This window comes from Ptychodera flava, chromosome 1 (assembly GCF_041260155.1).
Source record: "Ptychodera flava strain L36383 chromosome 1, AS_Pfla_20210202, whole genome shotgun sequence".
NCBI lineage: Eukaryota > Metazoa > Hemichordata > Enteropneusta > Ptychoderidae > Ptychodera > Ptychodera flava.
Window position 1 is genome coordinate 55,397,828 of NC_091928.1, and position 23,261 is coordinate 55,421,088.

The 23,261-nt window shown below is 35.8% G+C and overlaps 1 protein-coding gene across 2 annotated transcripts in view; it reads left to right on the forward strand.

Moving 5' to 3' along the window:
- Nucleotides 1–21,144, forward strand: part of LOC139141281 (apoptotic protease-activating factor 1-like) — a 32,014-nt gene extending 10,870 nt beyond the window's left edge. For both annotated transcript variants that reach the window (XM_070710909.1, XM_070710917.1), the window contains exons 4-24: nt 420–594; nt 1,415–1,527; nt 1,974–2,344; nt 2,895–3,065; nt 3,949–4,188; nt 5,004–5,182; nt 5,711–5,837; nt 6,091–6,216; nt 6,637–6,762; nt 11,845–11,970; nt 13,037–13,159; nt 13,836–13,964; nt 14,467–14,592; nt 14,956–15,078; nt 15,868–16,008; nt 16,323–16,448; nt 16,647–16,766; nt 17,157–17,281; nt 17,440–17,565; nt 17,978–18,103; nt 18,410–21,144. In XM_070710909.1, coding sequence (XP_070567010.1) covers nt 420–594; nt 1,415–1,527; nt 1,974–2,344; nt 2,895–3,065; nt 3,949–4,188; nt 5,004–5,182; nt 5,711–5,837; nt 6,091–6,216; nt 6,637–6,762; nt 11,845–11,970; nt 13,037–13,159; nt 13,836–13,964; nt 14,467–14,592; nt 14,956–15,078; nt 15,868–16,008; nt 16,323–16,448; nt 16,647–16,766; nt 17,157–17,281; nt 17,440–17,536 — 2,864 coding nt within the window. In that variant the 3' untranslated portion in view covers nt 17,537–17,565; nt 17,978–18,103; nt 18,410–21,144. The remainder of the gene's footprint in view (nt 1–419; nt 595–1,414; nt 1,528–1,973; nt 2,345–2,894; nt 3,066–3,948; nt 4,189–5,003; nt 5,183–5,710; nt 5,838–6,090; nt 6,217–6,636; nt 6,763–11,844; nt 11,971–13,036; nt 13,160–13,835; nt 13,965–14,466; nt 14,593–14,955; nt 15,079–15,867; nt 16,009–16,322; nt 16,449–16,646; nt 16,767–17,156; nt 17,282–17,439; nt 17,566–17,977; nt 18,104–18,409) is intronic.
- Nucleotides 21,145–23,261: the final 2,117 nt, after the last annotated feature.

The window sequence follows — 23,261 nt, forward strand, 5'->3', positions numbered from 1 at the left end:
TAGATTAAAAAATTGCCAGATTATTAGACGGAACGCTATAGTTTTCAGCTTGCAAGTGGAAGGTGGGCAGTGCGGTTACCATTGCAATGATAATTATTGCATAATACGTCCCTTGTTATCGCAATAGGCTGTTATCATTGCAAAAATTGCCAATTTTTGTCCAAAATTTTTACACGCTACAGAAAATCTATACCTGCCCTGCTGCAGGGTTTGACGTCGTGTACGTACGTGAACTGCTTTCATCAGAGGGAAACTGGGCATACCGGTAGTTGTCATATAAACGTTTATGAAGTAACAATTACAGTTTATCATGAATCAATACAAATAACATTGCCAATCTTTAATAACCCCTGGCGCGACACCAAGGGCTGAGCCCTATATAATATTATTTATATCATTTCTGATGTTTTTTCATCCAGAGTGTTTCCCAGGTGGTGTATTTTGGGCACATATTGGCAGCATTGACAAACCATTCTTTCTGATGAAAATTGTAAATCTCTGTTCTCGACTGGACAAGGAAAGGCGACCCAAACCTCAGAATATTGAAGAAGCTCGAGACAGACTCCGCACAATACTGCTCCATCAGTACCCAAGGTAATACCAGTGAATCATTAATTAGCTTTACTCATTAATAATGAGGGAATGTTTCTAAAATATCTCTGAATAAGTTTAACAGTTTGAAACTAATTTGGGATAATTGGATCTTCATATATTTTAAATTTCTCGTAAGTGTTAGGTGCCATATAGCTGAATGTTGCAATATTACAATTTACTCATAAAGACAAGTGTGTAACTTGAAAAAAAAGGCAGATGAGTTTACACTTGCAGATTGAACCGACATTACTTCACCATCCAATCGCCCCAAATTAGTTCCAATCGTGTTGTTTTAGGATCAAAAAAAGAAATAAAAGTTCTAGAAAGAGGTCAGTATTGTTGAATACATTAATGATATTGAGTAATAGGGAAATTTGTTTTGCAAAAATGCTATATCTGAAGGCATTTAACAGCAAAGTCAACAACATGAATTAAGAAGAACATGCACAGTTGTAAATTATAATTTCCACCCAAAAAAGATTGTTTTACACTAGATTTAAAATCATAAACTTGTCGGCACAAAAAAACCTGTTGGCAACCTTCATGCACATGATTTCACAAACATGGGTCAACGTGTAGCAAAACGATCTTCAAACATGATATCAGCAGGTGCAAACTGATTGCTGTACCCTCAGCAATCAACGAAAACTGCACTCTGGAAGAGCTCTCTCAACTAACTTGGGGCAATAGGACCTGTTCGTACATGTGTGTAATGTTAAAATGATGGTGTAAATTTGTGAAATATGTTTGCCAAATTTTAACAAATGTCAAAATTATTGAAACCGTCTTTTAAGATGTGTCATATCTGTGTGTTTGAAAGATCTCTACTCATACTGGATGATGTTTGGAAACCAGAAGTGGCCAAAGCCTTTGACAACCAGACTAGAGTCATGGTGACAACAAGAGACAGCTCTGTCATGGATTTGGTTTCAGGTAAATTGACACCTGATTCAGTGGTTACATATTGTTATAGCTGTATTAAGTAGTGGGTTATAAGCCCAGCCACTCTGCAGTTTGCATGGAGAATTTAAATGAGGTTTTCTTTAATGTATGAAGGGATTCTGGGTGCTATGTGATTTTGAAAATTTGAAAAATTTTTGTTAAAATCTTAGAAGTTGTGTTTTTCAACAAATCACCAAAATTGCAATCTATTTGTAATATCATCCAAGTCCTCAGAGGGGATAGGTACAAAGTGGGTTTACAAAGTATGGTACACACACAGAGCAGTAAGTGTACTTATCTACCTCAAAAGAGCTTATACGGTACATATGTATACTGGTATTTACCAAGTGTAACGTACCAGTATTTTGAAATTTGTGGTATACCGGTACATGTACCTGGTAGTGGCGCCTAAACTTAACCTGGATGTTCCTCCATAGGTACCGTCCACAAAGTCCACTTAACCAAAGGACTAAATGAAGATGAATCTATGGAAATGTTAGCAACATGGACAAATACAGATGTTAGTTCATTGCCTGATGAAGCCACAGACATATTCAATGAATGCAAAGGACTTCCTCTGTGTATTTCAATGGTCGGTGCTCTGTTGCGTGAACATCCTACCAGATGGCAATCGTATGCTGAAAAGTTGAAGAACCGTCAAACAAGACGGCTACGGAAACGATCAAGTTATGAGTACGACACACTGGATGAAGCCATCAGCATTAGTATTGATAGTTTATCGGATGACATGAGACAGCTCTATGAAGATTTTGCACTGTTTGATGAGTCTTCCAAAGTACCGGCACCAGTGAGTAACCAATGACTTCTACTGTCAGAGAAATTTTCATCTTTGCTGTTTGAAGTTGTTGTACTGATACAGCAGTACTGGAAGAAAGGGTTGTAACTATGAGGCAAAAGAATATGATGACATTCTTTTAGTTTAACCCTGATCTTCATGAAATGTTGACTTGCTACAAAGTTGTTGTCCATGGTCCCCTTATTGGCCTTGCTATGTTGACTGTGTAAACATTTTTACAAGGTCAAGGGCCTCTCAGGTTCCCTCATTGGTCTTACTATGCTGACTTTGTACACAATTTTGTACTTTGTAGTTGTCTTTCAGTGCCCTATCACTTGCTTTGCTATGTTGACTTGGAACATCATTGTACTCCATAAGTCACACAAGGAGTTTCCTTTGCTTTGCTAAATATTGCCTATTGTGTATCCAACTGCTGTTACTCATGCCATCGATGATACAGTTCCATTGCTCTGTTTTAAGGTCCAATTATTCAACAGAAGACAATTATGCTGTTCCAAGTTTTGTGTCGAAAAGGTAACTGAAAATTGTAAATTTCCCATAGGTGTTGAGTATTCTTTGGGCTGAAGATATAGAAGATGTTGAAGATATAATGTCGGAATTGGTCAACAAGTCTCTGGCAATACAAGTGTATGACAAGAAACACAAATTTTACAAGTACAGTGTTCATAATTTACAACTGGATGTTCTAAAAGAGAGATCTCAAGATCTAAAGGCAAGTGGCAACAAATATTGTTTATTTCCCTTGTTGTTTCTTAACCTTTATGCTATACCTTTGTTATACGGTACCAATTAGACACAGACCAATTGTACATACCGGTATAGAGATTTGCCATCATTAAAAATCCCCACTAGTCTGTGACTGGGGAAAACAGTAATAGTATCATAATAGTATCAAGAACACAAAGTCTTTACCAGTCTGCTTCCAAACTTTAACAAAATAATAATATGTGTTCCTTCAATTACAGTAATATGTAGTTGATAGGATAATGAACTTGGTCACAGTTTTTGAGCCCATTGTTATAAGAGAGAGTGGTCATATGATATTGTAATAGCTGGTGCAGCAGGCCACCAGAGGCATTGTACGTCTCAATTGATATTTTTTATTTTGAGCAAGATTTGCAAGGAGTAGTTATAAAACTACTAAATTAAATTAACTTAAAAAAATGAATATAAATCAAAAAAGCATACATACATTTTCGTTTGGGATAAAACGTATTATATTGTTCGATGGCATCAGTTGTGGATGCGCTGTACACTAGCAGTTCTCTTGGGTCAAGAGTCACTGCCCGATCACCACCGTGGCACAAAGTATGCTGCGGGGCTGAGTACATGTAGTCAGTACGTGATCAGCTCTAGCTACGCAGGCTTGCTGCAGGCCGAGGCTATCAACATCTGTGACGAAGAGCAGTGTGTTAAAAATATCTTTATCCAAAACCAATCTACTAACAGAGAACTCTCCCTTTATTGAAATTACACAGCTGCGTGACCTTATGGGCTCAGCCCCAGTGTGATATTAGACTGATAAATTGTCCATATGCTTGTGTTTCAAGAAATGCTATGGCAATGAAAAATGTCTCTGAATTTTTTTGCGATAGGAATTGCATAGAAAGCTTGTGACGCAGTACAAGGAGTCCTGTGGGGGCGCTTACCACAAACTGAAAAATGACCACTACACTCATTGGTATCTGGCTAAACACATGGTACAGGCTGAAATGTACAAAGAGTTATGGGATCTCTTGCTGGATCTCAACTGGGTGGAATCAAAAATTCATATCACTGGGCCGGCCGATCTGCTGTCAGAGTATATTCATTACGGGGATTATCTGACGGAAGAGGTAAGCTTGAAAGACTGACCCATACCAAGATAGGGAACTGACAACCCATCAGTAGTTCAGTATCACCTGATTCTGTTGATTTGCATGTACCGGTAGTAATGAAAGAAAACATCTTATTAGCTCTTATTTGGTATGTGTATAAATACCAAAGAGAGCTTATATGATGAGTCGGTGGCATCTGTATGTAGCGGTATGTATGTACCTGTGCGGATGTATGTCTGTCCACATCAAAAACTCCCTAAGCGCTGCACCTACCATCTTCGTATTTGATGAACAGGTCGACCCAGGGGTGGAGATGTGAATTTGTTCAAATGAACATGTAAGTGTCAAAAATATGCAAATGAGGAAAGAAAAAGGGAAAATCCTGCAAATGTGTAGGAGTGGTTGTAGTAACTGAAACAGCCTACACAGAGGTTCTGTGGCATAACCTCATTTGTATGCAGTCTACCTTCTATGTGTGGAAGTTGAAGTGTTGGCAGTAACTGAAACAGCCTACTCCACTGACTGAGTCATTTCCTGGCTTTGTTCATGAATTGATACATATTTGCAGACCTGCTGAAATCAAGAGGGACTGTGTTAAAACACTCCTCTGCTATGCGTGTTCCTAAAGTTGACCTCCAGTACCTAAAGTTTCAGACCTTATTTATTTTTGTTATTTTTGTTTTTCTGGTTTAAATATTTCTTGAATGAACCAATTCAAACCAAATATGAGCATGCTGTCATAGACAGTATTTTTTTCATTTTCTTTAAACGACAACAAAAAGACTTTAAATGAAAAGTCATTCGTTAACTTTACAAATTCTGCTTTATTTCAGAGAAAACCTGACAAAGAAGCATTCCAATCCTTTGTCAGTATTAACACTCACTATTTTAAGGACAAAGACATGTATGATCTGACACAGCTTGCTTTGTGTCAACTATCAAACAGTGAAGTATACAGACAAGCCAAGCAACGTGCACTTGATTCTCCCGATAAGTTCTATGTAGATTGGAGGTTAGTAAATAATAAATCTATGATGACCAATTCTGTAACAATGTATTTACATTAGCTGGCTGACCTGATTGCTGCCAAATTTGAAAGTATCATTAATGTCTATCATTGCTCTGTGGCATGATTTGTTTTTCTGACATTAGTTTTGTTCCTTATTAAAAGTGATTGTGTACCTTCTTGTAGACTTGTAAATATGTCATTATATAAGATCTTCTATTTCTGCAAAAGCTGGCACATATTTAGCCTAAATGTGTAAATTGTCACAGACTGATGTTTGGACATGAATTCTATATACATAAGATATTCATGAGATGCAATAATATTCCAGCGCTGTGATTGGTTTATTTGGTCTGCTCATTTGTATAGCTGCTTGTGATAAATTTCCTTAATGAACAGTTCATTGACTGTTACTTTCTTTCTGTCATCCTGTTAAATAATCGTGAAAATTATACTTGGAGTGAAGTTGTCATTGAAATGTTTATCTTTTTATTAAAATGAGTTCATGTTCTCTGGCTTTGACTTGCTTGACAGAAACAAGGAGTCTTTTACATATGCATGTTTGTTAACAAGCAAAGGACATGAAAGTGCTGTCAAATGTGCCCAGTTTTCTCCGCATGGATCCAAAGTTGTCTCCTGTTCCTCTGACAAGACTGTCAAGGTAGGATTTCATCCAATATGTAGTAGTTTGAGGTGGTTTTTTGTGTTCACATATTTGGTGTTTCTTGGATTTCGAATGCTGATAAAAGGAGCTTGCTAGTTTTTGCTGTGATAAGGGATCCCTATTTTAACATGCATGCTTTCATGGTAAACCAAAGATTGAAGTATGAGTAACATTATAATGTATTTAGTTTAAATGAAAGAGTCCTTTGATAATTTCCCCTACCTAACAGTGTGGGTTTTTTCATGTCAAGGTTTGGGATAGTCATTCTGGCCAAGAATATCTCTCCATGACCAGTCACGCAGATTTTGTCAACTGGTGCTGTTTTTCCCCAGATACTACAATGATTGCATCATGTTCAGATGACAAAACAGTCTGTGTAAGTATTTCAGAAGAAATAGCTGACAAATACCGGTATCAATAGATAAACTTGAGATTCTAGCCAAATCTTGTTTAAACTTACTCCCTGCACTAGTTACATGTACCTTCAAACTTACAACAAATTTCACTTTCACACACTGTGTATGTAGGAGTGCAGTATTAAAAATGTAGCTGTGAAATTTTCAAATATCAGAAATAAACACAATAATTCAGACTGACAACTGTTCAAATGAAATTCAGACAGTTTCTTGTAGTGTACCCAGTACATTGATGCTATACTACCGTACATGTCTAAATAAACTCAACCTGGTTGCATTAAGCTCTTTAGAGGAAAAGGAAAAATTGTTAGAATTAACAAATTGGAGTAAATGTAACCAATGAAGTCATTTACTTTCAAATTGATACTTTCTTACTTTAGATTTGGAGTGCACATGATGGAAGTTTAATTCACACACTGAAAAGTCATGAGGAGGATGTAACCATGTGTAGCTGGTCACATGACAATAAGAGATTAGCATCATGTTCGGTTGATTGGTCAGTAAAGGTAAGACATTGCATATAAAATGTTCACAGATTCACAATGGTAGGGCATTTTGAATACCAAGGAACGCCCCTTTGACCATATATGGGCATATGTAGATTACAGGTGATTGTATACCTTTAACCCTTTCACCCCCAGTCCCTGTGTACAGGTCCAACTTTACCATAGAAAACAATAGATTTGGATAAAACCATAGTGGTGAAAGGGTTAAAAGACAATTTTACTTGAAGCAGTGTTATCTCAGTACTCACTCTGCATATATCAAGAAGCTAAGTCTACTCAATACCTCTAACGGAATAAAAACTGGATGAAAATTAAGTCCAAAAAAATAACTAAAGTTGTCATCTTCACATGACAAATTTCTAGTAAGCAATTAATTTTCTGTCAAACACAGTTGCTTTCCCAGATGACTTTCTTTTACACGAGTTGGAATTTTTTGTAATGAATGCAAATTGGTGACCTACATTTATCAACTCATTTAAGGGGTAGACCCACCTTCCTTTAGTGATTTTGGTCATTTTTCGTTTTATGGTAAATTTTGAATCTGTCTAATATGGCCTTTGAGTGGACGATAAGTGTGAAACCATAACATACTCGGAAATGAGTAAGATTTTAACAAAAATGAGCATTGTAGGTCAGTCCGTGTTTTCTTATGTCTTAACGGTTTCCAGATTAGTCAAGGCTATCTCAAGAGCGTAAGTACCGTAGATTACGTTAATTCCGTCCGGAGGAGTGCGCATGCGTCAGTCTTCTTCCCAGCTGGCGGCAGGAAGTATGTCGTGGCTACTGAACATGCTGCAGGTAGCCGTCGATTGCAAAAGCATGGTCCACATAAGCGAAATATCAAGCATATGGCCGGGAATGAGAGAACAGTTGAAATTGTCAGAGTTACAGTCAGGCTTAAAACTCCAGTTTCCGATGCGTTGAAAAGGTGTAAACTGGAAATGGTCGCAAGCGAGGAATGTAACGCAGAACGCTTACTCATTCAACACTAGACTGAGCTTCGAACAAAAACTGGTGATACATCTTGCGCACAACAGAGAGGCTGCTCATTGTAGTTTACGTTATTTTTACCTCGTTTTCCTATAACACGTATTTAATAAAACTGTTCCCGTACAAAACAAATAACGGCCGAAAATCCAAATAGTAGGTCTTTGTCTTTACATATTTGCTAAATAAAGTCCAGCATTCAAAATTAATCGCCGCCGAAAACCAAAACGTACATTTGTGTCCGCTAACAAATGACGTGGACTCAATGCAAAGTATAGTCTGACATTCAAAACTGAACCCGCCCAATCAAACTAGGCTACTCCGAAAATCCAAAAATTACGTCTTTTTCTGATAACAGTTTACATGTTTGTCTGCACCTAATGAAGTCCGACATTCAAAATTGATCCCGCTCCGAACTAATTGCGACTGATGATAAAAATGTCAGATGATTTTTTACGTCTGCAAATGCCCAGTGAAGTCCGGCAACCAAAACTGTTACTGCTTACGTTACGGTTTACACCTAAAGCATGCAATGAAGATTATGTTCCTGTACGTCACTACAAGTTTTCTATCTTTTTTGTGAAAATGGTTGCGACGTCGTTTTGTTTCGACAGTTGGGCGAGCAACATTCCTCTCAGTAGAAATTAGAAATATGCCAATAGTTCAAAATTTTATAACGAGAAAATCGCGCCGGTGTCTGCTCTGCCCGGTTAGGAAACGTGAGCTTATTGTTTTGTAAATTCTATGCGGACACAGAGGGAACGTGATGCGGGTAATGCACGTACAGTTTTGCTATATTACATTAGAATGATGCCGTGATTTACAATGCAAACACAATGTTGACCTAGCATTTGTTTTTCAATCTGTACCGGAGCTAATCATAGAGCATATATAATTTGTCTCGATCAACTGAACTTTTATTGGCGGACTGCTCATGAAGTGAGTCGAAGTCCAGGGTCGAAATCAATCTCGATTGAAAAGTATGCGATATTTCACAGCACAAATTCATGTCAGTATACCTTTAAAATCATTGCGATTTAATTGTTATTAGGTAATTATAAACTTATGCAATAAATTTAAAGAAACCAAAATTGAAAATGATAGAAGTTTCCATGAAATTGAAAAAAATAAACAACCATGAACGTGCTTTTTTCGAATCAGCAACTACTTTTTCTGTTGATAAACTCAATCACGCTGAAAAACAGCGTGCTGCTGGTCTGTCTATCGTCGTTATTATAGTAGTTCAACGGACAGTACAGTCACCACCGGAGAACGACGAATGCTCGTTTCCACATATCAGAGAACGCGATATTCAACTGTTTGACTGAAGTTCACGCATTTCATTACTTGTACAAATTCGACCGTCGCGATTTTAGAATGACCTCTTCAGTCAGCATGGTCACAGATTCACATCTGTTTTAGGTACTCGCCTCCATGGTAATTGGTATTCGCGAAGCCAAAACAAGTCGCTTTTAGCAGAATTGTTCAAGTTTCTTGTCAAAATCGATTTATTTCAGTTTTTCGCCAACTTTTTATCTTCCTATTAGGAAATCGTTTTAGATACCAGATATTGTCAAGTGTTGTATTTATAATTTAGTTTAGCCTAACGAGGGTTCTAACCTGGCACAACACAAAGTTAGCTCGGCAATCATGGTGCTTCTGAGGTCGGAAACCGCGTTCATGTAGCTGTCCGTTTTTAGCTCCATGCCATGTTCAAGGCGGACTGTGGTCGTACTTCAACATGCAGTACGGAACGTAAAAGCTAACGTCGCAACACGGCGTCTGAATGAACTTCGTCTTTGTCGGTATGTACCACATTGTAATTCATTGTCACGTGTCTCTCTCCGGGCAGGAAGCTGAAAACGCGGTGACGATTGCGCAACCAAAAGAGAGGAAAACACGATGTCATCGGACTTGGCATGCAAAATCACATAATTTTACGAAGTATATACGCAGCCAGCCATTTCTTCGCTTGATAATCAAATTTTAACTGGTACACAACAGTGCACAGTTAATACGCTAGTTTGTATTTAGCAAGAAGATTATCCCCAGATTTAGCTCGGAATGACAGTTGTGTAAATAAAGCCTAACGCTTACGCCGCGAACTGGCCGTTTCAGTGTTCATTTTCTTCCAATTTTCACGTCATGTATCATTTCATTCATACCACAAATTCAGACAATTGTGTCAAAAGTCCTGTACTTCATTATGGGCAGGGAATTTCCTCCGAAAATGTGAGCAAACCGGAATTTTAGCTGACTTTGTGCGACTCCAAGGGTCGCATACACATTCTGCGATTTACTCCGTTCCGTTTTTGGCAATGTATCGCAACTTCTGGAGAGTGTAACTTGGCGCCGCGTTGACGGATTAGCCTTATCTTTGCACAGGTTGTAGTTAATGACTGTTTCTACAAAACCGTGTCTCAGAATTCCGATAATGTTCCAAAAGAAAAGATATCGTGACAAACGTGGACAAAAGCCGTTAATTTATTCAGAATCCACCACTTCTCACTTTCAAGGCTAATTGTGCAAAAACAAAGCGGAGTATCAAAAATCCAAGACACGGTTTTTTACACACCTTACCCTGCTATCGATTGCAGTAAACGGCTCACCAATGGCCATCACCCTCTCATACTTACACTTTTTTAAGTAAAAAACTCAAAAACACACATTTTGAGCAAAACATACACACGCGAACAGGTTTTGAAATATTCTTACAATATTTATAATCTTCAATTGTCGAGCTACCCAAACATATACTACATGTCGGGTTAAAGATTCATTTAATGGTGAAAAATCAGATTAAAGAAAGTGTCTGCGAATGTGGGTCTCCCCCTTAATCTGTTTGCAAACCGGATGGCTACCTCTCCGGCTTTATTTAAAGGTGTTCAATGAGTTGGCTGAAAGATCAGAAGGTCAATTTTTTTTGCAGCAACTCTTTCACACAACACACTGTAAATCATAATATTATTATACATCATTCTGGCATTAAACACACCTTGAAAATGCAAAAAATTACCATTTGCTGATGAGAAATATTTGACCTCTAGCCATGTCTGTGAATAGCAGCTAAGCTACATGTCTATAAAAACTTGTGTGGTGATTTTCCCTGGGCTGCTTGCAGTGCTGTCAAGATCTGTGGCAACGCTGCGCCTTGGGAGACTTCCCACCCTTTGATTGTAAAAATAGCTTTAGTATGTACCGGTAAATCAAATACAATGTTGCAATTTCTCCGTTGCATCTGTGAAACTATCCTTATTTCAAACCAAGCATTGTCTTCATCAGCTGTTGATTTTTAGCATTTTGCAGGTGTGTTTGAGTGGACACAATGCCTGTTTGGCATGGATAAAAATTTGACTTATGGCTGAGTCAAAAATACCGGTACATTCTTGCAAAATTTATGATACCTACAGAGTCAGTGAGGAGAAAACAAACACAAAAAAATTGCATGTTTCTGAAAGGTCAACTCTCAGTCACTACATGGTGTGATTCTGTATGCAAATCAGCACCCAGTCTATCAATAGACCTCTTTTTAGCTTTACAGTAATAACTTAAGGCCATTTAAAGAAAAATTTTTGTTTCCCATCCTTGGATTTTTAAAAACCTACCAGCCAGCCAGGGGTAAAAACAACCACAGACAAAAAAACAAGTGTATTTACATAAGCTCAATTTTAATTTTGTTACTTTTAGAAAAATAATTGTATTTGTGATGTGTTAATGTTGTTTTTGTTTTCTTAATTTTCACTGAAAACCTATGAGCAGGCGGAGGGCAAACAAAGAATTTTATTTCAAGCGTTTAATTCAAAGGAAACTATGGTAGCCATAAGTGATCCTGTATGTCCCTTTCCAATCCCAAGCCGACAAGCTTAGTCACTTCTGTGGATATCTTATTTATAACCTTAAAACAATCCATATATCCTCAATTGCCTTGTCCATGCATGCATTGCAGAGTCAAATATTGATGTCAATCTTACAATGCTTAAAGAAAAATATTACAAGAGATGAAAGTTTATATCAATATAAAGAAAAATGTAAGTTAAAGCCTGTGATGATTTGATCAGTGGAACACCATTCGTAGATAATTTGTATTTGCCACAGATATGGGATGTCATCACTGGTAAAGAAATTGCTGATCTGATGGGACATGATAAACCAGTCAAAGCATGTAGCTTCTCTCCTGATGGGATTTATCTGGTCAGCTGTTCACAAGACTGTACTGCTAAGGTAGGAAAGAACAATATTATGAAAATGTTCAGATATTTACTGTGAATCTAATTGCAGTCAGTGATATTATTAGATATGTTCCACAAGACATAGTACAAAAGAAAAAGAGAAACACTGCCGTAAATATTCTACTTAAACTGTATAACAATATATGGACCTCTGTTTGCAATATCAGCTCCACAGCTAATTTTGTATATGATAATTTATTTGACATTAACGAACAAACACGGTTGAGAAATACTGGTATACATAATGATACAAGGAAGTGTAGAATACAGAAGAATAAGCTCCAAACTTACAGACTATTTAAGACAAAATTTGAATTTGAAAGTTACTTGTTAGATATAACAGCTTTTACCTATAGGAAGTGGGTGGCAAAACTATAAAGTTTGGATCACAACCTACAAATAGAACTGGGTAGAAGGTCAATTCCAAAAGTTCCTGCAAATGAAAGATTCTGCAAACATTACCGTATAAGTCTTCAGTTGAGGATGAATTTCACTTGTAATAGAATGTCTAAAATACACAACTTATCAGCTATCGAAATATTCTATTTTCATCCACAAGTTTGTATAATCCTGGCTTTCTTGATTTGAATGATAGAGAAAAGTTCACGTTTATCTTTACTCACAAAGATAAACTACCTCTTGCCAAATTTATTCTGATACTTAGTTCCTCCCCAGCAGCAGGTTCATCAAGTGTTTGTTGAAGTCTGCATCTTTGAGATTTGTAATTTTTGCCTTTACCACACTCCCTGAGTGTATTGTTTGGCACTAAAGTACCAGTAAAGTATAACAATGACATTTTAAGTTGTTTGTAACAAATCATAGCTACAGTTTCAAAGCAGGCTTTGTCCAAATTTTTATCTACAGCAACCAATGTTATGCTATAGTTCTAGCAAACCTACGATGACTTTATCAATATTATAACTCATGACAAAATACAGTATCGGTAAATTTTATCTCATTGTATTTTATGTGGAATTGAATTTCAAGCTAGCAAAATGCTACAACTGTTGCTCAACTACAGACAAACACACTTCCACATTTTCTTCAATGTTTTTAAGGTTTGGAACATTGCTAAAGAAGACTGGGTGACTGATTACAAAGGTCACAACGGCCAAATAACTTCATGTTGTTTCTCACCTGATGGTAACAATGTAGCATCCTCTTCAGAGAATATTATCCAGGTAATGTTTGGTTTGCTTTTTTGTCTTGTGAGAATGAGAAAGGATATGCAGTAATTGTAATTAGTTTAATTGGTTTTCTGAAGTAATGTACTGTAGATTATTATATATTTGATAGATGTAACACATGTTTGATAGATTTAGCATATATTTGATAGATTGAACACATAGATAGCTTTGTCAAATGTTTGATTGATTTAACAGATACCGGTTCGCTTTTAATGAATGGTTGTTTAATTGATTTAACATATTTAAGAGATATTTGATAGACTAAACATTGACTGAGTGTAAACAGATATTTGATAGATTTAAATCAGTCACTCTCCAATTAGTCAATGGGTGGTTAAATGGATATGGTGGACCACAAATAAATTATTACAAATAGAAACACTTTTGATTTTATGAATGTCAGTAGAAGAGGTGTGTCCATGTAGAAGAGACTGAAAACTGTCATGAATTTTCAACCAGAATAATTTGATTTTTTCACTGGGTATGAATCTGCTGAACTAAATCCCAATGCAGTGATTGCAGATTTGATTTGCTTAGGAACTAAAGTTTCCCAGAAAGGTTTTGTCTGTGTCTTGGAACCTTTGACTGTAGAACAAAACCTTTTGAAATATGGTGAAGGATGGCCTATCGGTACATAAACTTAGTATTTAGAAATTGTTTTTGATTTCAGATTTGGATTGCACACACTGGACAGTACCTACACAGTTGTGAATCAAAGACAGCATCCCTTGTTCTACATTGTACATATTCACCAAACGGTGATCTGATTGCAGCTGGACTCTCTGATTTCTCAATCCAGGTATTTCATATGGACATTATAATCTGTTGCTATGTTACCGGTACACTTGAATTTGAAATATACTGAACGATAATCACGCAGTTCAAGTCCTAATGTGTTCATTAATAGATGAATAATAAAAGTATCACATGAATTTTATTTTTGATTCCACTGACATGGTGTAGCTATTCTATTTTTGTTAACTTTCAATTGATACCTTCTGAAGAAATAATAAAAATCAGGTGATCTCTGACGTTTTTGATTTCACAAGTTTTGAAGGTTCAAAAGGAATACAAAAACCATACTGCACAGCTCCCATTTGTAGTATGTTCTGGTATGTATTGCAGTTGAAGGTCATATCAGCATTCAATGTCAATCTTTCACGCTGAAGTATCCATCTATCAATCTATCTTCCTGTTGAAAATTGTTGTGAAGCACCACTTTTAGAAAGAGTATAGGAGGGCTGTAACATAAGAGTACCAGTAGGTAGTCACTGATTTGAAGGTATGTTTCTGGTTTCAAGATATGGAATGCCACATCGTGCGACACATTAGCTGTGTTTAAAGGTCACAGTGGTTGGGTTTATGTTGTTGACTTTGATTGTGATGGAAAGAGACTGCTGTCTGGATCTGATGATGGTACAACCATGGTAAGTTCAACGATCTCATCGGTTCAGTTTCCAAACATTAGTATTAAAGTAACAGAAAAGGACTGTCATTATGTGATACGCTGACCTACTTTTTACAGACGCATGAGAATCAATTTTACACGTAGAATTATTTCATGCTTTCAGTCATCTTCATTTCAGAAAGATGCGTCAAAACAAATGGCAGATTATAAAATCTGAACGGCATACATTTTGCAGGTTCAATGTTAATTATGATGAAAAAACATAATGATTAATCATGTGATCGTATTTGGATATCAACTGTTGGGCTGTCGCCAAGAATCAAAGTACAACGATACAGAGATACACTTCTAATTAAGAATTTGCATTCCTTTATTCACACAGATCTGGGATGTAGAGAGTGGTCAGAATCAAGAATTGGTTGGACTCAAGAGAGACTTTGCTGCAACTTACAGTGAAAATGATGACATTGTTGTAGTAGCCCCAGATTTAGCAAATAGAATTAGAGTAAGTGCAGTAATATCTGAATGTCTCACAAATATTGAACAATTCATAACAGTAGTAATCAACACATTGAAAAGATCTTATCTTGCAGGATCATACATTTAGTGTTTTATATTGTTAGTCCCCGTTGATGCAGTCCGGCGGTCCCGTCCATCTGTCAGTCCTTCATCAGCCATTTCTCTGTCACCCCTGAGCCAATTATTTTCAACCTGTGTGCAATGATAAAGTACTGTGGCATACATATGCTAATAATTTATTTCGCGATACGATCCAATATGGTGCCTGGCGGCCATTTTGTTGCGATTTTTTCATGTTTTTGAGTCATAACTATCCCTGAACCGATTTTCTTCAATGTTGGTACATAGATAAAGAACTATGGCATATATATGCATGTCAATTTATTTTGCGATACAATCCAATAGGCCACCGGCCGCCCATTTTGTTGCGATTGAACCATAACTCAACTATCCCTGAACTGACTTCGGTCAAACTTGGCACGGAGACATTTTATTGTAGTTTGCATGTGCATCACAATTAATGGTGCGAGTGGGGACTGTGTCATCAGCGATGACTTCTTTATTCTCTCCTGTTGTAAACGATGTCAGAGTACAAAGTAATAATAATTACGGTATGTCCATTGATATTTTATTATGAGTGTTTATGTGACAATAAGTAAATTCTTGATGACTTTGTATTGGTTTCAAGGAATATCTGTGAAAAGTTCTTTGGTTTCTTTTTAGCTCACATTGTTTCTACACATATTGAAACTCAATTCTCATTTTCTGTTTTCAGATCATATGTGGTCACAGTGGCGATTCCAAATTCAATCGTAGCAAAAGTCAAATGACACCCTCTGAAGAGTGCCGAATTAGATGTTGTACAATCTCATCAACCAATGAGATTGCGTATGGTACAGACAAAGGTCACGTCAAGGTAAAGTGCCATGTTCACGAACTGCCATACTGGTAGAATGAACAAACAATGACAGTAAAAAAGGAGTAATATTAAGGGAAAGTAGAAATGTATGTCAATAAACTTCGATTCATATGCTGTCATGGCAAAGTTGTTAGTATTTATCATATGCAATAAATTAGCAGAGATTAATTGAACCGATTTACTCTCATGCAAATAACATTTTGCAGAAATAAAATCAGATATTTCCATGATTGATACTACTTATGATGTTCCAGCAGTGGCAGTATGCATTTATAAATTAGTCAAAAATTGTGTGGTTTTTTCCTTGCTAGGTCATTTCATTAGAAGGAGTCATCCTGCACAACTTTCCACAAGGACACACATGTTCTGTCAGATGGTGTTGTTATACACAAGATGGTAAAGTGCTGGTCACATGCTCTGATGACAAAACAATCAAGGTTTGTTCATTATGTTTTGATTATTTATCAGGCTTTTTCCTAATGGCATAGATTAATTCATTGTAGGGATCAATATGACATGATGGACAGGGCATAAACAACTTCTTCTGACAATGATAATGACCATGGAAGAATAACAACAATTAATAGTTTGTGAATATTGACAATATTGATAGATTGTGCTATTTTATATTGTAGATCTGGAAAGAGTATGGTGAACCTGTTGTTTGTACTGGACATACTGATTCTGTCAGACGTTGTAAACTGTTTAATAATGATACTAAGATACTGTCATCTTCACATGATGGAACAATCAAGGTAAGTCAGCATGCTGTTTATGATGGAGGTATTAAAAGTTAGAATCTGAAAAATGTTGTCAATCGGACACACTGAGATTTGTTTGCCAAAACAGTTCAGCAAAGAGTTATACAAATAAAACATTACCACGTTTAAGTCAGTTGTATGCAGAGTAAGATATACGGTACTGTATGTTTTGACTGATACACCCCACTGGAGTGTATGGTACCTGTCAAATATCCAATTAGAGAGGCAATTAACTGGATACTACAATGTAGCTAATATGCAGTTGTTTAGCAACATATTGCTGTCCATACAGTGGTAAAGAAATACTGTCAGTGGAGCTGCTAATACAAGCCAAAGTACCTTCAAGTATGAATTATGCGTCATTTCTATTGTCTCTTTATTTAGGTGTGGGATGCCAGATCAGGAAAGCTACATTTTTCCTGTGATGGACACAAAGAGTGGGTTTGTCATGTGACGTGTCACCTGATGGGTCATTATTGGTCTCTACATCGGTTGACAGAACTGCAAAGGTCAGTCTCATTCAGAGCTCAATGATAGAAAACAAATTATCAGTGTTTTCCAGTATGATACATTCTAACCATGTTAATTATCTCCAAAGAAGACAATACAACATTCAGGGTGACACTTGTTGATAGTCATGTATTGTTTTTTATCTGACTACCGGTAGATCTGGAGTGCAGAGAATGGAACTCGCCTCTACACTATTCATGGCCACAAAGACTGTATTAGAAGTTGTAGATTCTCAGCAGACAGTCAGTTACTAGCCACTGGTGATGATCAGGGTGAAATTCAGGTAGGTGATCAAATATCCTGAGAGGGATGTGGGGCGATAGGGGTTTAATTTGTGCAAGTTAATAGATCTGTAAGCTGTCATTCGGTAATTCAAATAAGTGAAAGTCGTTGCTTCTGTTCAGCTTATTGTTCATGTTGGTAAATAAATCACCTGGTTATGATAGAGTACAATCAAGACATAAGGGAATTAATGTCTTGGATTTGTTCAATTCTGCTGCAGGACCAGCACATTGTAGAGATTTACCTTTAAGAGTTGAATTCTGTGGTGGGACCAGCACATTGTAGAGACTTGCAATTATCAGCAATGTGGTGAAATCTGCAGATTTGTGAGTTCCTACACCATTTTCATGGATTATGATGTCACTTCAGTCAACATTTGGTCTTTCATCATGTGTCTGTTGTACAAATTTCAGATTTGGAAAACCAAGAATGGGGATTTTGTCAGTAAGTGTGCCTGACATCACTGTTGGGTGACTGACATACCGGTACAGTGGTCTCCAGACAGCAAACGATTGGTGTCAGTTAGTGAAAATATCAAGGTGAGTTGAAATGTTTGTAAAACTAAAAAATCTGGCATGGAATTAAATATGAGGACACGTACATTGAGCACACACTATTATAGGGTTCTCAAACTTAAAAACTTAACTATCAAATTGCCTCAAATTTTGCACTATGTGGTGAGTTAATAAAATCAATCATATATCATTTATTATTTATCATTTATTGTCTAAAGAAATTTACTTTTAGAGAGAAACATGACAGTTTTATGAACACAAATGTCATATTGTAATATATATTGTACATCAGAAAAAACAACATATTGAATTTTTTCTCTTCATATTCAGTGGTGGCAGGTTGATGGGACTTGTCTGCAAACACTACCAATCAAAGGTAGTTTTTCAAAACATGTACAAGTGTTAGATGATTTCAAGATGTTCATAACAATTGACAGTGCTGGAATTCTATACATCTTACCTGTTGTTGAGAACAACATGTACACCGTGAACGGAGACAAATAAGCGTCCATTTCTATTTTAACATTATACGAGAGCATCACCAGGTGTGATGCGTTATCGTTGTACAACCCATAATTTATACAGTAAAGGAATGCTGATCAAACCACCATGGACTACCATGTAATGTTAATATTTCATATCAAGGATATTATTTGTTTGTTGTCCATTTGATATATTTCAAAATGTCTAGGCATTTAAACATGCCAAGTCTGTAAACCAGTAATAGTACAACATTTTAAGTGTTTGCATTGCTGTCTAAATGAATATTTTTGAGTGAATGAAAGTGTTTGAACATGGTATATCCATACAACTATGTAACACTAGCTTCACTTCTCGAAGTGACTAAGTAAGAATGGCCGATGAAAGAATACCATTGGTAATAGAGATATGTAACTTAAAATCCTTTATTAAATTAGTTAACATTTGGGAGAGTATTGAAAACTTTGTATGCATCTACCGGTAGTCTGTGTCAGAATGAAACCTTACAATTTGATGAAAATCACAGTTTTGATATGATTGCAACTGTTGTGTTGATGGGTCAATCTCAATCATGATTTAATTTCTCTGTACGAGATATAAAAGTAAAGAAACTTACCTTAAATAAGACTTCTTCGTTTATGACCTAAATGAATGACAGCCAACAAAGGAATTTATTGCTGGTATGACATAAAATGCTGAATTCAAATTAAATTTAAATTTTCACATAATTGTACATGAATTTGATATCATGATAGAATGTAGTCCATTTTTGAATACTAATGTCTCTATACTCAAAACAATTAGTGTTATTAAGTGAATTTGATTTAGGAAAATTTGTACAGAACTGTGTTCAGGATATTAACACTGTATTCAAAAGTAGTTCCCTACATAGACCGATGAAAATAAAAGTTCGATGAAAGCTCTGTCTTAAGTACTCACAGCATATGTGCTGTGAAAGATATATTTCATATGATTCATGTGAACCCTATTGGTGCATAAAGTTACATGATTTGGAGTTTGTGATATCCTCAAAGTGAATAATTTCGGTGTTTTGTAATACCCTTACATTGGGTACTTTATATTACACAAAAACATTTGATAGAATGCCGTTTGGTAGGTAGGTACAGAAAGACCATGCCATCATACCGGTAGTCACAAGACTACAGGTACACCAGGTTAAGATCTGTGAAGTAACAAGAGAAATAAATAGTTCTTTTGACATAGTTCTCATGGGCAACATAGAATGTATTTTTGATGTCACCACACTGGTATATCACTTTATGAATCACTGAATATAAATTGCCATAGGGTTCTATTAATCGGATATAAATCTGGAGAAAACAAGAAATGAAAACATGGCAAAATTTTGACCAATGTTTGAATATTTACCCAGAGATTATTTTCGCTTTCTTATTTCAAGAAAGGCAAACTGTTGCCATTTTGAGAAAACAATTGTTGAAAGGCACAGCTAATCTTTGCTATAAGCACACATTAGCCACAAGTTTGTGCTATATAACATGGCCATGAATTGATTGTTGTTGACAGGCAGAGAATGTTACCAACACTTTAGGTTTTACAGGATTATAAAAATTGACTTTTTTAAGCTAGGTTGTTACTATGAATACTTAATATTTTGTTTACTCTGTCCAAGGCTCAGCCATCCTCAGATCCTGCAATGTTGTTGTTTTTTTGTTTTCCTCTTTTGATATCTTAAAGTAGAGATAGTCTTCCATTTATATTTGGTGTAGAAGTTTCACTGATTAAAAATCAGTGCAATAGTGTAGTACCCGGTATATCCAGTGCAATCCAGCTGAGCACACATGTTAGTGACATCATAGGTTAAAATATCAAAGTGAAGTAGAATCATCTACTTAAGACTGTTGTTTTTTTATGCAGAATGTAGTCACAATATTAGTTGAGTTAATGTATAGAACTGGTGTCAGATAAGAAAAAAACATTTAGCTTTGATATCAAATAAGTAGATACATTTAACATTGTTGGTGTACATTTAGACATTATTGTATAGGGATTAAAAAACTTGTGTTTGTCCTGATTTTAGAAACTGACAAATATCAAAGAGGTTACATTCGACTGAAAATGTAAACATTTACTATTTTTTATGCTTTGCAGCAGTACAAAGTACAGGATTTTTGGATTTAAAAAGTACTTTCTTTTCAAAACTTTCTTGCCATTTATGAAAGCTATTCTGAAATACTGTTATTTTCCACAATACAACAAGAATTGCTTAAAAGCAAACCTGGTTTGATAGGATATTGAATTATGTACATGAGATTTGGATACATGTAACTTTGCAACACTGACAAAAATACGCACAAAGCAACATTATTTCAATGTATCAGTTTTAGACAATGTGGTGGTCTCAAGCCCTTTTTGGAAACAAGATTTTGTGTCCTGGTAAATCACTAAGTATATATAAGTAACATGAAATTTAGTAACTTACTAAATTTTGCCATCAATTAATTGCAGGTGTATTTTGCTGACTGATTTTTATGATAACGGAAAATGTGGAGTCTGAGTTATAGCCTCTTGATTTGGAAATAAACACTTTCTAAGCAAATCAAAAAGTCCGTGTTTGGGTCATTTTTTGTTCAGTGGGTAAAACACTTGCCTATACTCTATGTAAATTGATATCGATATTTTAACATGTGAATGCATTACATGTACACACTCAAAACATCATGGAAGCTTTGAATAAATGTTGACATACATATTTTTATTTTATGCATACTATTGTTCCTTTCAATTGCAAATACTCTCCAGAAGTTTTTGATGTCTGTACCGGTATATACCGGTAGCCTTCACTGGCTGGTTTACAAATAATACAAAATAATTCAAAATAATTCATTTTAACATGTGAATGCATTACATGTACACACTCAAAACAACATGGAAACTTTGAATAATTGTTGACATACATATTTTTATTTTATGCATACTATTGTTCCTTTCAATTGCAAATACACTCCAGAAGTTTTTGATGTCTGTACTGGTATATAGCCTTTACTGGCTGGTATACAAAATAGTTCATCCTCAGAACTAATCAATGAATATCATGAAAATTACCTTTCCAAACTGTGTACAGAGTAATGATAAAATTATAGATAAGAGAAAACTCTACACCATACAGAAAATGAACAATATTTCTTTATGTCTACAAAAAATGGCCCACATTTTTAAAAATACATTTATGATAGAAAGCAATTATATTTAATTAATCTGTTCTCGCTCAGCAGCAAAACTTAACAAGACTCTTTTGATTCAAAAACTACAATGTACACTGAAAGATGTGATATCACCAGATGGACATGACTTCTAATCAAGGCTTTGACAAGTACCTGGACCATGCTTTGTAATGTTATATTTGTAGAAACAATTGCAACACATCACTGATATACCGGTAAATGACTCACAAAATGTCCATGCATCATTGCATGTCAGACTTTGTCCATGGCAACACCGTGGCTACTAACTACAACAACGACAAAACATATGGAAAATGTCGCTTGAAGCTGCATTTAACGTATTTATGTCATTTAACCTTTAAAAATGTGTAAGTTTTACAGGCATAAACATTTTAGCCATGGTTATCTAAATAGAATTATTCTACACACAACTTTAATAGTATTACTGTTCCTCCTCTGGTACCAAAACCACCAATGATTTACATCTGTTTACAATCCATCTGTGTCAAGGCACTTTGCATTCTATGGTTGTCAAACAGACTGTATACATGAAAATAGCAGACAAGAAACTAAGAAGACACTGGAGTTGTGAAACATCTGACAATATGCATAAAGCAAGAGTACGTGTATAACCAACCAATATTCAACTTCCTTGGCATTCTTTGAAAAGTATGTAATCAGAAAACTGTCTTGATATCAACTGTCAGTTTTACAATTTATGTATTTACTGCACATACATGCCTGCATTGACATGCAACAACTTGCACACTCTTATCTTACCGAACTGTGTACTTATCTATATACACCAGCATGAACAATTTGTCTCAAATTTGTGTCAAAGTCCCATATGCAGGCTCCAGTGCACTGAATAATTGTCTTTTCAGCACAACAGCTGATGCTCAGTATACCGGAACTTTATTCAAGCTCAAGCTCTCTTTGAGTCCTGAGATTATGGTAAATTTAGGAGGCTGTAGATGTGCAAGTGAAAACCTGAAATTGAAAAAGAAAATATCTCTGATATTATTTGGACAATCAAAAAAATTAATCTGAACCTCTATGTTTGTATTAACAATTAAAAAGGGTTACAAACATCTGATTTATTTTAAGGCTTTAAACACGTATGATTTTATTGTAACTTAATTTCTATTCACAACTGATGAGATTGCAAAAACAGGCTAATTTTGTGGAGTGTATAGGCATGTTTTATGTTATCTTTCTTTCAAATATCAGATTTACTTTTATTCAAGTGAAACCAAGGCCATTCAGTCGTGTGTTGTGTGAAGTAATATAATAAGCAATATCATGGTCACTATGGTGGATAAGAGCATCAAAAACAGTACAGATCCAAATGGGTCATAGCCAATACACTCATAATGACTACCCCTCTAGTGAATATTGAAAACTGGACTTTGTCCTCAGTATGTTGTTTGGTTATTAAGATTAGGTTTTACAGTCCTGGCCTGATTCCAAGTCACGTGAAGCATAGCCATTTGCTGTAT